Source organism: Strongylocentrotus purpuratus, unplaced genomic scaffold, assembly GCF_000002235.5.
Source record: "Strongylocentrotus purpuratus isolate Spur 01 unplaced genomic scaffold, Spur_5.0 spur5_scaffold_1, whole genome shotgun sequence".
NCBI lineage: Eukaryota > Metazoa > Echinodermata > Echinoidea > Camarodonta > Strongylocentrotidae > Strongylocentrotus > Strongylocentrotus purpuratus.
The window spans coordinates 10,456,613-10,469,859 of record NW_022145594.1 but is presented as its reverse complement, the minus strand read 5'-3'; the positions used below and the strand labels follow the sequence as shown (position 1 = coordinate 10,469,859).

Sequence of the window (13,247 nt, the reverse complement as noted above, 5' to 3'; positions counted from 1 at the left end):
GAAAGTGCGTCAAACACTTTGAGCACAAGCCAAAATCTCATACCCTGGCATAAAAAAACAGGAAATCTTTTCAAATGAACAAATTCATTATTTGATATGTGTCCTAGAGATTTAAAAAAAAATTTAAACAATTATTTAGCAGAAATAATGTAAAGTGAGCTTTGGTGACGTGTAAAGAGGGTAGATAATTTGATCATGACTGTTTTGCAAATGAAAATAATGACAAAAAGGCGTGTGTGAATTCGAGTTCCCACCTTTAAAAACCAAAATAATGAACAAAGATTTGTTCATTTTGAAAAGATATACTGTCACAAGTCGATAAGTTTTACATTTGGAGGCAATTGGAGAATGCTCGTAACAAGTTAACATAGCCTTCCATAATGCGACAGACAAGAATGAATTGCACTACAGTCTACATAAAACTGGTCGATGGAGCACATCCTAGTCTGGGTTATGTTTATTTTTTTATCATTCTACATTTTGCTGTTTGGGTCTATAACTTTTTATTCAGAACCCTTCAAATATATATATCTGTTGATATTTAATTATATACCAGATGCATAAGTAGAAACTTAGGAAGGGAAAAAATATCTACACACATTGCATTCATTTTGCTTGCATGGTCATATCCCATTCGATGCGAGGAATTTTTTATAAGGTAAATAAGGTAAATAAGATATAATAACCTTAAATTGGCAATTTGTTGACAGGTTCAAAATCATTAAATTCTGTCAAAATTGGCAATTTTTAACAAATTGTTGACAAATCTCATACACATAGATGTTGTTTGTAGAGACTTTGCATGTTACCAGAATAATGTAGCAATAAAAGATAAAATAGTATCGTTGCCAATTTGAAGATCAATGAGTAATGAATTAAGCACTTAAAATAAATCCTATCCTGACAGAAAACAAGAGATGAAGTACAAACAAAAGTACTGCTCATAGTGGATATAAAAACCTTTATCCTTGTTAAACAAAACATTTCATACTACTTAGCAAGGGGAGGGGAGATGCTCAAAAATAATACACATGTTTAGTATGAATGTGTGAGAAGATAATTAGCCACAATTGGTGATTTTTTTTTCTCCATTGGATCACTGAAAAAAGGATTGTCTGATTGATGACGTAACTTGAACAATTTTGGTCTGAAGAAGCTAGCAGCTCGGCAAGCGATAGCTTACCTTAAAGAGAAGGTTGAGTTCTAGGAAGAGGTAAAAAATAATTTGCGGGCGTTATCATTCTTATTTGCAAGTGTGGAAGAACATCAGATAAGACATGTTCCCTGAAAAGCATGGCTCTTCAAATGCCTTCATATTCTAAATATGTCGTGTAACATCGTAAAAATCCGGGTGGGATTTTTACGCCACGTGTTTGTGTAGTCCCATATACATCTTTCTGTGTAAAGTGTTTGTAACTTTACCAAGACTTGGCCAAATTTCTTATCATTTTGATGATTCCAGAACCTTGCAATACACACAAATTCTTATATGCTAGAACATCAACCTCTTCTGGTCGATTCCACAACGTTTCTTTCACAATGCAATCGCATGACCAGAACTCAACTTCATCTTTAACACGTTAATTTTCTACTGATAGTGAAAAAATGACCGATATCCAAATCTGTTGCTTGTACAGCATAACTTTAACCCATGCAAGTAAATTTGAACTAAGTAAATGGATAAGAAATCCCCAGTAACATTCAATGTTGACCATCTCATTCTTACTGCTGTTGCATATCTTTATGTTTGGTTATAAATATTCACAATCACTGCTGTCTCACATGGACTTTAGAAGCTATATTTTCATATAACCAATACCCTTATAATTAAGAAAATGTACAAAAGTGTTAGAGAAATATGTGATCCCAAATAATCTAACGTCCGAGAATATCTTCTTCAACATAACATTTTAAATCATCGCATGCACATACAGGGTTCCCACATCAATTAGAGAACGGAATTCCATGGCTTTCCATGACCAGATATGTACAATTTGATATGGGTCGAAGTATCCAAACACCCATTGTTCACACGGCCCACACTAACAATCAATTTCCATAAATTTCCATAACTTTGGGAGATTTCCTTTTTATTCTTTTTTTATGATTTTCAAGAAGAACGCATTTTCCTTGGCTTTTCCAGGTTTTTCTTGACCATTGGAACCAAGTCACCTGCCGAGACCCAGAAGGGCCTACACTACATGTAAATCAAATGATTGAATATCCTTCTGTCTTGTCAACAGACGGTATAAAAGTATAAAGTAAAATCCAGATATACATGCAAATCCATTAAAGACATACATCCCCAAGTTTCCATGTGTATTTCCACACAGTTTGCTTCAAAACATTCCTTAGGAATCTTTGTTCGCACCTACCAGCCCAGGGCCAGCTGATCATACATGTATTTACTGTGCACAACAACTGGGGGGTGTTTCACAAAGATCCCAAGTTAAACTTAACTCTAAGTTGGACTTAAGAATTATGGAGAGCCATTTGTAGCATTAAAATAAAATATATTCAAAAGCAAAAATTCAAGTATTTTTGACTTTTCATAAATTCCACAGCATGAACATGAAATCTCCTTGATAATAGAAAATATGAATGATTTGAATCAACATTTTATGCCTTTTAAAAGAACTTTTACAAATTGTTTTCAAAGATGCTAACGGCTTTCCATAAATGTTAAGTCCAACTTAGAGATAAGTTCAACTTAGGATCTTTGTGAAACACCCCCAGGAACTCCAGGCATCGTCCATGGTGAATACTTAACCAGCTTGCCCTGCGTAGCCGAGGTGCGCACAGACATTACCACGGAACGTCCTTAAACCAGACTTGGTGAAATCACCTATTTACGCTGCACGGAACGGAACCCACGGCTTACTTGGAAATGATTTAAAACTTGCTTGGAAAGCCTTCAATCATAAATAGGGAGGGAGGTTCACGATGATAAATTTCCGGAAATTGGTTGGGGAGGGGTGCCTATTACGGTAAGATCTGTCTGTTGTAAAAGTGAATCCACTCTCAATGCTTAGTGATCTATTATGTGGGTAAATGACCAAAAGGTGTCCTTTCCCAATAGGAGCCACCCATTAAACTACCAGGGAAAAAAATACTTCAAAAATTTTGGAGGCTACTTTTCAAGCTCGCTTGCATGAAAATAACACTCTTTAATTTGTTTTGCATTGAACTCTATGCAAATTTGTTTTGGCTCTTTTATGACTTTCGGGGACTCTTTGGGCATTTCGGGGGCTACTTCGCCAGAGCCCCCGTGTATTTCACTGTATACTACATGTCATCTCTGTAATTAAATTATGTCCCTGTCAACTATCGGCCGGGAAAAGCTTAAAATTAAAGCCAAGAGGCTTTCCATGGCATCTCTCACAGAGTCAAACCATTTATAGTTAGGGGGAAGATGAATCTGAACAGTTCTGCACACAAATACAATCATATTCCCTACCCAGAATATATCACACAAGCATAAAACAACCAGAGTTGCCAGCCATCCACTTTCACTATAATAATAGTATAATAATAGTGATATCAATAAGGGAGTTTAAAGATAGCACATGGTACAAATGACCCCAAATATCCACAGATCTTTTACACATGGAGAAGTTCCGCTTTGGGCATCTTAGAATAATAACTGCCAAAGTCCTACATGTAGATGTGCTTCATGAATACCTTTTGATTGCCCTCTTGAAAAGAATACTTCCACCTGCGTATCATAGAATGTACCGTTGGTGCATAAATGAATAATGTAACATAACTTTCATGAGCGCACATCCAGTGTTCATCTCTGTGGGTTTTACCTTTTTGGTACAAATGACCTTTTTGGTACAAATGACCTTTATCTGCTCATGCTCAGACTGCAACCGTAAACTGGCTTATAGCAGCTACATATCCATCACAGGGGATGCTCAAGGTGCCGATAAAGTACAGTCAAACCTGTCTACAGCGACCGCCCAAGGGAAACACAAAAAGTGGTCTTTGTAGACAGGTGGTCTTTGTAGACAGGTGGTCTTTGTAGACAGGTTCCTTTAGTACATGTTTCAATGAGAAATCATTTTCAAGGGAAACAAAAAATGTGGTTTTTGTAGATAAGTTTCTTTAGTACATGTTTCAATGAGAAACCATTTTCAAGGGAAACAAAAAATTGTGGTTGTTGTAGACAGGTGGTCTTTGTAGACAAGTGGTCTTTGTAGACAGGTGGTCACTAAAGCAGGTTTGACTGTAGTACTATTACCCTGGCTTTTGCCCAGCTGCCCTAAGGCACTAAAAAGCATTCAAGGAATAAATTCCGACCAGGTACCTACTACTACACCCGGGTGGAGAGTGGCAATTGTGGATAAATTTGAATCTTTCTGTAGTTGGTAACGGAAGGAAATAGCATGGACTTGTCCTCTATTGCAGCGAAAGGGTACGGCTGATTTATCCCTTCAAGATTTTCGCAAGAGGTTTTATAGCAAATGACTAGGGTCATCGTTATAAACGATACCCAAATGTCCTCTCTGCGAAGCAAATAAATCATTGGCCTTTTTTATGAACGGACAATGATATCTTGTTGTATTATTGTCAAAGTGGGTGGCTGGCTGGCATCAATCTACAATAACTACGTTTCTTGAGATACTAAAACCCCTGCTGAGCCCGACGAATCTGCCTTTTCTGTTGGCGCCTGGTCCGCGGGCTGCTCTCCCCGTACTTTCAGATTATGCTTCTCCCGGTACTCGTTGATCTCGCGACCTTTGCTCTCCATCTGTTTGGTCAGGCCCTTGGTGAGCTGTTCAATCTGGGAGAGAGAGAGCAAGAGAGAGAGAGAGAGAGAGAGAGAGGGAAAGAGAGAGAGAGAGTGGAAGGGAGAGAGAGAGATTGAGAGAGAGAGAGAGAGAGCGAGAGATGGAGAGAGAGAGAGATGGAGAGATAGAGAGAGAGAGATGGAGAGAGAGATGGAGAGAGAGATGGAGAGAGAGATGGAGAGAGAGAGAGAGAGAGAGATGGAGGGAGAGAGAGAGAGAGAGAGATGGAGAGAGAGTGAGAGATGGAAAGAGAGAGAGAGAGAGAGATGGAAAGAGAGAGAGATATGGAAAGAGAGAGAAGAGAGAGAGATGGAAAGAGAGAGAGAGAGAGAGAGAGGGACCATCAGTGTACATGAATACAAAGACTTTCAATAACTCACCAAGGGCAATCTCAATGCCCTTCTGTACTGCTGGTAAAATTAGTGGTGGTGGTGGTTATTTTACCTGACGGCTAAGAAAGCATAAATGCTTGTTTGTTAGTAAGCAACCAGAAGACCGACAGCTTTAGGTCCTGGCCGGGTTATGTAATGAATCAATATACCCTTCACACATTTCATAAGGTGATGTGCACGGTTACTGGTAGATTTGTTAAAGTTTTGTGATCGTGTCTGTGGCAGATATGCTTCTAATACCTACGGTATTTAAAATGAGCAATCATTAGAGAAAACTTGTGGTGGCGATATGTGGTGATGGGTCCCTAAAAACAACAATAAGATGAACCTTGAAAGTAGCAGGGGTAAACTGTTTCATTCAACATTTACAGTTCAACTTTCAGGCTACATTGTATGTCATGTAAGTTTGACATTTGTATTTACATGTAAAATTGTAAATCATCGAATGCCAAGACCCTTACAGTATATAGGCAACTTAATTTTGCTTGGTTGATGGTTTTGAAAAAGAAAAAAAATATGAACAATTCAAAACAAAGACAAACACAAAACAACAACTCCTTGAAACCCTTGTGCAATATGGAAAAGAAATTGTGAACAGAGTCGAGTGCAAACAATAAACAAAGAAAAAAAATGATAAGTAATATCTCTCCTTACATTAAGCTTGATTTAAAGGGGAATTCCACCCTAATATTACATTGGTTTTAATACAAATAGAAAATCTAAAAGAATTCTGTGAAAGTTTGAGAAAAATCGGACAACAAATAAGAAAGTTATGAATCTTGGAATCTTTGAGACAAATTGGCCATGCAGTCAGAAATTATGATGTCATCCCCTCACAATTCATCACTGATCAGAATGAAAGAATGACCCAAAATCTCAATTTCTCTGAATGTTAATTGAATAGAAGACCTATCTTACATGTACAGTATGTATATGGGGGGGGGGGCATGAAAGAACATGTTATCCATGATATGATCGGGATAGGCATGAAGAAAATATATATCGTTTTATCAAAATGGAATGTAATGGCATTTCTTGACATCAACAAAGGATAACATGTGAGGGGCCGACATCATATTAATAGACCGAATTGCCAATCCGACTCACAGATTTGCAGTATTTCATGAAAAGTTATGGATTTTAAAAATCCATAACTTTCTTATTTATTATCCAATTTTTCTCAAACTTTCACTGATCTGTTCTTCACATTTTCTCCTTGTATTTAAATAAAACAAACTGATTATCAGGGTAGACTTCGCCTTTAAAAGCATACCTGTTCTTTATTGTGTGTTAATGCCGGAAGAACATCCTTCACCGTCCTTTCCACCAGAACTCCGCCCACCAAACGAAAACACTTCCTCTCTCCATCTACCTCCTGAAGGGTTTCTAACACCAACCTTGGATTAAAAGGATTAAAAGGATTAAAAGGAGAAAAGTTAAAGAGGTTTAGTTTAGTTAAAAGGTAATCATGAAAAATAATTGTGAACTTCTTTGTGTGCCATTTCGCGATGAATTTCATGGTAGAAATGTTCCTGGAACACAAAAATTGCTCCTCAAATGACCCCACACTCAATAATGAGAAAAACCTAAAAACGATGGACCAATTTATTTTCCTATAACATGTTTGTGTAGTCCCATGCATCTATTTCTGTGTGCAGTAGGCCCTACATGCAATTTTCTGGAAGACCCAAGTCCACTTCTTTTCATTTTGATCATTACAAACTAATGCTGTACATAGCGGAACCAAGCACAATGTTGCTGAACACGGCACTCTGAATCTAATCACTCTAATCGTACACAATAGTCTTGTTAAAATAAATATATTCAGGACTCATGCGACTGTGATAAAAAAGATTGGCCTTTCGATACCTTTAAGTAGTGCTGCATGATATCCCCCAAAATATGAAAACATATATCGAATCTTAGATATTCAATATTGAAATTTGCCATCATTCAACATACTGCACATCCTTTGAGTAGAGAGTCTGATCGCGCACTCGGTTTTGTGTGCTTAAAACCTTTGCCACTCATGCAAAATTGGTCAACGTTTTTATTACCAAATTGTGATTTTCAGTTCACCTTTGTTGCTCGTGATCCTCAAGGCGATGCACAACAAACGAATTGTCATATGAAAGAGACGATTTTGCTCCATATGCCCATAAAGGGTCAACTCGGAGCTCTAAAAATATCTTGATCAAAACGTTGATTAATACATTGATTCCATCGTTTTCAATAATTCAACCATACTTGTGAAAAATGAACCAAAAATTGTTCAGACACCCTACAGGTACAACTTTACGCACTGAGCATTGTACAGTGAATTAACACCTCCCATTGGCCGATCACTGAGCTCTTTTTACTTTTAAGTGAGAAAGGGCCCACTTGTAAGCAGAGAACACTGACATGTCATGCTTTAAACAGGTGACGCACTTCACACATACAATGTAACTGACGCACACTAAGCATAGATACACACATACAATAGATAAAATCAACGAACATATTAGTACAACTTGCAAGTTTGTAGCTTAAATATGACAAAATGAGAATTTATCAAACTTATAAAGGCTTAAACTAAAGTAAAATAAGTTTAATATGAGGTCAAATGCAAAAGCATAAGCTTTCTCCTCGCTCTATTAATATGTTATACATGTAACTATGAGCGATTGGCAGCCAGCATTAGCCAATCAGAAGGGCCCTTCTTGTTGCAGCATGGAAAAATATGGCTGAGACCAGTTGAACGTAAAACGGATCCGCATATTGTAAGCTATTTTAGTATTTTTCTACTTTCCCTACCTCAAATTCAAGCAATACTTATAAATTATGTGATACACTACTTTGCCATAATAGCAATTATTGTAAAAAGGCACACACTTGGGTATTGCGCTTAACTCTGCGCCGGAACAAACATTGCAAACTCTTGTAAGAGGTCAGGGTTTTCGTAATGTAAATGATAAATCACACATTAAGTTAACTTATCAGTAGGCGCTGGTTAGAGAATAAGGATCGTTCGCATAAACGTGGGTCTTCTTTGTAAGAAATAAGAATCATCCACATTTTCCGAAAGATTCTCATTTCTGATCCCCATAGGCCCCTATTGGCAATGCAAAAACAAGATTATGCCATGCTGCTGCTTGGTGCGTTTCACACTCAAGACTTTCACAGAACGAATGATAATTCCTTGGGAAGACAGACGACCCATAATTAAAGTAGACGGTGAACTGGGGGTATTTTATTACCAGAATCTGTTTTTTGCATTAATGTGCGGACTAGATCTATCCTTCTTTTTTTTAAATTTTAGGGCGCGATTTGTCAGCGTTTACGAGGATATCCTTGTTATTTTATTATGCAGACAAATTTCCTTCTCTGAGATAGGCACGCTCACGCATCACAAGAGGGCGCTTTTATTTTGATTCGTTTTGCTGTACAAAAGTTGCGACCGGCCTCAGACGTCAAGAGGCTCTATCGAGCGTTGATATGACGTTCTTGTAATGCTAATTGTTCCACAAATCGAAACACTGCTGGCGATTTTAACATTGTATGGCATACTTATCTATATGTACTAACAAGTTGCTGCGCGATAAACTTTGTGAAAGTCCCCAAATCGGTCCAGAAAATCACTTGTAAGTACCATATTTCACTGAATTCTGTCAGATTTCGTATCAATATCTAAAATGTTCTACCTCGCACATTGATAATTCAAGTATCACCGTGAGGGGGGAATTATAACCTTCAATTTAACACCGATATCGGCGGGGTTCTTCCTTGCGAATGAAAGCGAATCCTGTTTGCCCGGAGGCTGTTCAATCATGAAATCAGCTCCACCAGTGTTCCCGGCGCTCAGTTCGCGGGATTTTCCGGGCGCTTTGGTAATTTTCCGGGCAAAGCGGTTACAGCGCGCCGTTACCACATGCCCAGTCTCAAGGCGTACGCGATCTGCTCGGTCCGCTCATCACCATGCGGCATGCAGTGAGTCATCACCGCGCAAGCGCAAGCGAAGTGATGATGCTCTCGAAGCCGACGGCTGGCCATGCACAATTAATTAATTAATTAATTGCAAGAAAAAAAATTAAATCCTTGAATTTTAGGCAGTGTTGCCCCCAAAAAATGTTGATTTGTGTTGCATGAGGCTAAACCTACCATTTGAGGCAAGTTTCATTACCCATCGCGAAAAATAAAAATTTACGTGAGCCTGCCTATCTGAGACTGACAAGCGCTCCTATCCTACTCCTACTGCCAACAGTATTTCCAATATAGCAATAGTATTATTTTATTGTTTCATGCACACACCCAGTCCAACTCGTTTTCCTCCATCACAAGTGTGTTGAGCATTATCATTTTCAGATTCAGATCCATACACTCAGTCACACTCACGGCCCACTATCGGGGAAGGATGGCAAGCAACCCCTGGCGCTTCGGGAGGGCGATGCATTAGCGAAACGGTCACGAATAACTCTTCACCGTGCTCACTCGGGCGTCATTGACTTTCGATATGTACGACCAAATTAATCATTAGTTACCTGTGTTCATTTTGATCGGAGTCTAGCTCTGCAATCTTGGAAACAAGTGCTCTCTGATCTTGCCTTAATTGGTTGAAGCCAGCCACAATTTGTTCATGAGACATCTTTTTGGCATTGCCCATTTTCACTACTTTCTTGTCTGCCATTTTAAGCACGATGATAACGTTGTAATTCGAACGTAGAGGGCAGCTCGGCATATATATTTATCTGTCGGGTACACTAGGCCCGACACTAGGTCGAGGTTTCATTTCCCAAATCAAACCCAATTTTGTTGTTGTTGTGATTACCGGAAAACTAATAAGAATACTTTATGTAAGACTATTGTGCAAGCCTGAAACAATACCAATTGTAAGACAAATTGATGTTAGGTTCTCGGTCAGATTTGTTTTATTCATAATAAATATGGAACAACTGAATATAAACTTCAAATTCAACAAATTAAAACTTGTATTATCTTGATATGCTGCTCACATTCACAGATCAATAAGGGGCAGGGCTATTATGTAAATTATAAATTTAATGATAAGGTCTCTATCTATTTGTTTATTAATTCTTTGATACATTTAATGATTAACTGACACATATTTATGTATTTAGAAATATTCCAGATTCAATTTCCTTTTTTCGTTATTTACATCGTTTGTCTCAATACTCATTTGTTCATATTGAATCATCCATTTATTTTATTTACTGATTTATTAATTGAATACTTATCCATTCATTCGTTCAATTTATTCAATACGGCTCTGTTTCTTCATTCAATCATGTGTTTGACTTGTACTTTTCATAATCACTATTTTAGGGGGTAAAAATGGTCAACTCTCGGTCACTCTCTTCAGACATAAACACCCAAGTGAATCAATCCACACCATGGGGGTGTTTCACAAAGACTAAGATTAACTTTAAGTTGGACTTAACTATGGCAGGCCGTTCATGCCACTGTTGCTCTCACCATTTACTGGCACATTTGGTCTCTCAAGGGACGTACAAATCATGGTCACAAATCTATAGAATTTACATTTTTTTGATAATTCATTATCAAAGGAAAAAAAATTATGTAAAAATCATAATGGTGAGAGCAAACAGTGGCATGAACGGTCTGCCATAGTTCAGTCCAACTTAAAGTTAATTTTGGTCTTTGTAAAACAGCCCCCATGTTCAATAATAAGCTTTCCTTAGATGTCCATAAGTTGCATATCAATAATGTTTTATTCTCCTTTTCTGTCTACATCATCATTTCAATTGATACATTAACAAACAAAAAAGAACAAAAAAGGAATATCATCAGTTGAATGTTCACCTTTGACCTTGTATACCTTGAGTGGTATTTTCTTCTCTATTAGGGGGAATTAAACCCTAACAGTGCAACATGCAAAGGACTTTCAGCTGTATAGATAGGAAAACAAAGATCAAGCTTTGTATGGAAAATAATCCTATTAGTAAAAAATGTAACAGTAAAAGTGCATCAGTTAAATGACAATTACATGTATCTGTAAAACAGAGGAAAAAACAGAGCTCAACTAAATTGGAAAACAATTATAAACTGCAAAGAGATGAAAATGAAGAGAAAAAAAGAAGCAAATGTGGCATTAAATATAGATGAGACAAAAACCAATGTGAGAAGTTGGATAAAGTACAAGCTTTTCATAACTTATTATATGTACCTTGTTCATAATCAATTTGTGGACTTACAAACAAGTCCTTTCCAATAACACAATAAGCAAGATCTCTATACTCTCATCAGATGGCGCAGAGAGAGAGGGAGAGAGAGAAAGAGAGAGAGAGGGGGAGGGAAATAGAGAGTGGGTAGATGGAGATGGAGAGAGAGAGAGGGAGAGACTTACTTTATTCCAAACTTTTCACAAGTTTTGCAATAATCAACAATATCAATATTCCTCTTTTTGTCATGTTAAGTCGATCAGAAATAGCCAATTTTATAATTTAACAATTTAACAACGTTTGGTCCTATTTCTTCAAAAGAAATGTAAATTAACATAACAGCTCTTTCCATAATCGCTGGATCAGTAATTCTATAAAATTTATATATCTACAGAAAAAATTGACAATAATAAAACACATAAATAAATACACAACAAGAAATGAATAAATGAACTAATTGGTATTACAATGAATTGATTAATCAATCAATAAATAAGATACACAACTGTATTAAAAAAAGAATCAGCTTTTGGCATTAGATTTATTATCATTGATTATTAATTATCTAAAAAGGTATCAAATGAAAAATGACAAAATAAAGACAAATGCATTTACTTTTAGACACCACCCCCCCCCCCAAAAAAAAGGAACACAAAAAAAATTTACCCAGGAGATAGTACATTCACTTAAGTTAATGGAAATCATAAAAAAAGAAATGATCAAAAAAATCTTGAATACCAACCTTGAACAGTCCAACAAAATGCCCTGATTTGTAATTAGGGCACTTTCAAAATGAAGAGAAAAATGGAGGTGGGGGGGGGGGGGGGGGACTCATGGTTTAGACAAAACTTCAACTACCTTACATCTATCATTATTGTCATTATGATAATGATGCCCACCGTCTCCCTCTGCCCCCCCCCCCAACCCTTTCCGCATAAAATAAATTTTGAACAACAAAGTGAGAAATAGAAATGGGGATTGGGAAATGGTTCATGAAGAGAGGATGATAAAAAGAAAAGAAAGAAAAAATAACAAAACAGATTTTCGTTTTTTCTTCTTCCAAATTCAATACCCAAGAAAAAGAAAAACATTAACACAGACATGTAACTTTAATGCTCTATTCGGAGTAAGAGCATTTCTCACTTCTTCACACCTCCAATAAAAATATATAATTTGCTCCAACGCTATACTTTAATTTGATGAATGTAATAGATTGTAATATTGCATCTACATAATGGCAATAGCTTTCACTTCAATTGCTTGCAGTCCATGGCCAAAATATCTTAATAATGGAAATTTTGATTGGGGTCAGTTTCGTAAAAAGGGAACTCACTGAACTGGAATGACATAATTTAATATATTAGCTGATTGAAATATGCTTCATAGACAGGTTTACTAACATATTCAACCGGTGCTATAGTTTTCTTTAGAACTATAAGTTCAAGAAAGATTACCGACAGTCCTTTTCAGGACTCCCCAATCCTCCCTCCTCTCTAACAGGGTGCAACCGTAGGCCTACTGTATAATATATGGATGTTTATTTCCTGGGTTCCTCATGACGAGGTATTCCATTAACCTGTTAATAATTAATTAACTACAATACTTGGAATCCAGTTGGCATACCTTATTTGTTGCTATGTTGGGCTAGCCTTGGGCAAGCTATCAGGTTGTCCAGAACAACCTTTGTTTGAAAAATATGAGTAAAATTTGAATATTTGTGAAAACCAGTCCACTGCCCCGCAACGATTCTTCCATGGTCATGAAGGGCTTTTCGATTGTCAGGTCAACATAGTGAACCCTAACCCTTACCATAACGTAAACTCTTTGACCATATAAAGCCTGCAACAGTTTTCACGAAAGCATAAATAGGATCAATCCATCCA

The 13,247-nt window shown here is 37.0% G+C and overlaps 1 protein-coding gene across 1 annotated transcript; it reads right to left on the bottom strand.

Annotated features, from left to right (window-relative positions):
• Positions 1-4,184: 4,184 nt before the first annotated feature.
• On the bottom strand, positions 4,185-9,885 carry LOC589720 (prefoldin subunit 2). Its single transcript, XM_789355.5, has 3 exons — positions 9,706-9,885; positions 6,459-6,582; positions 4,185-4,786 (listed from the first exon to the last, which is right to left on the bottom strand). The coding sequence occupies exons 1-3, from the start codon at positions 9,849-9,851 to the stop codon at positions 4,610-4,612; spliced, it is 447 nt and encodes a 148-aa protein (XP_794448.2). The 5' UTR covers positions 9,852-9,885; the 3' UTR covers positions 4,185-4,609.
• Positions 9,886-13,247: the final 3,362 nt, after the last annotated feature.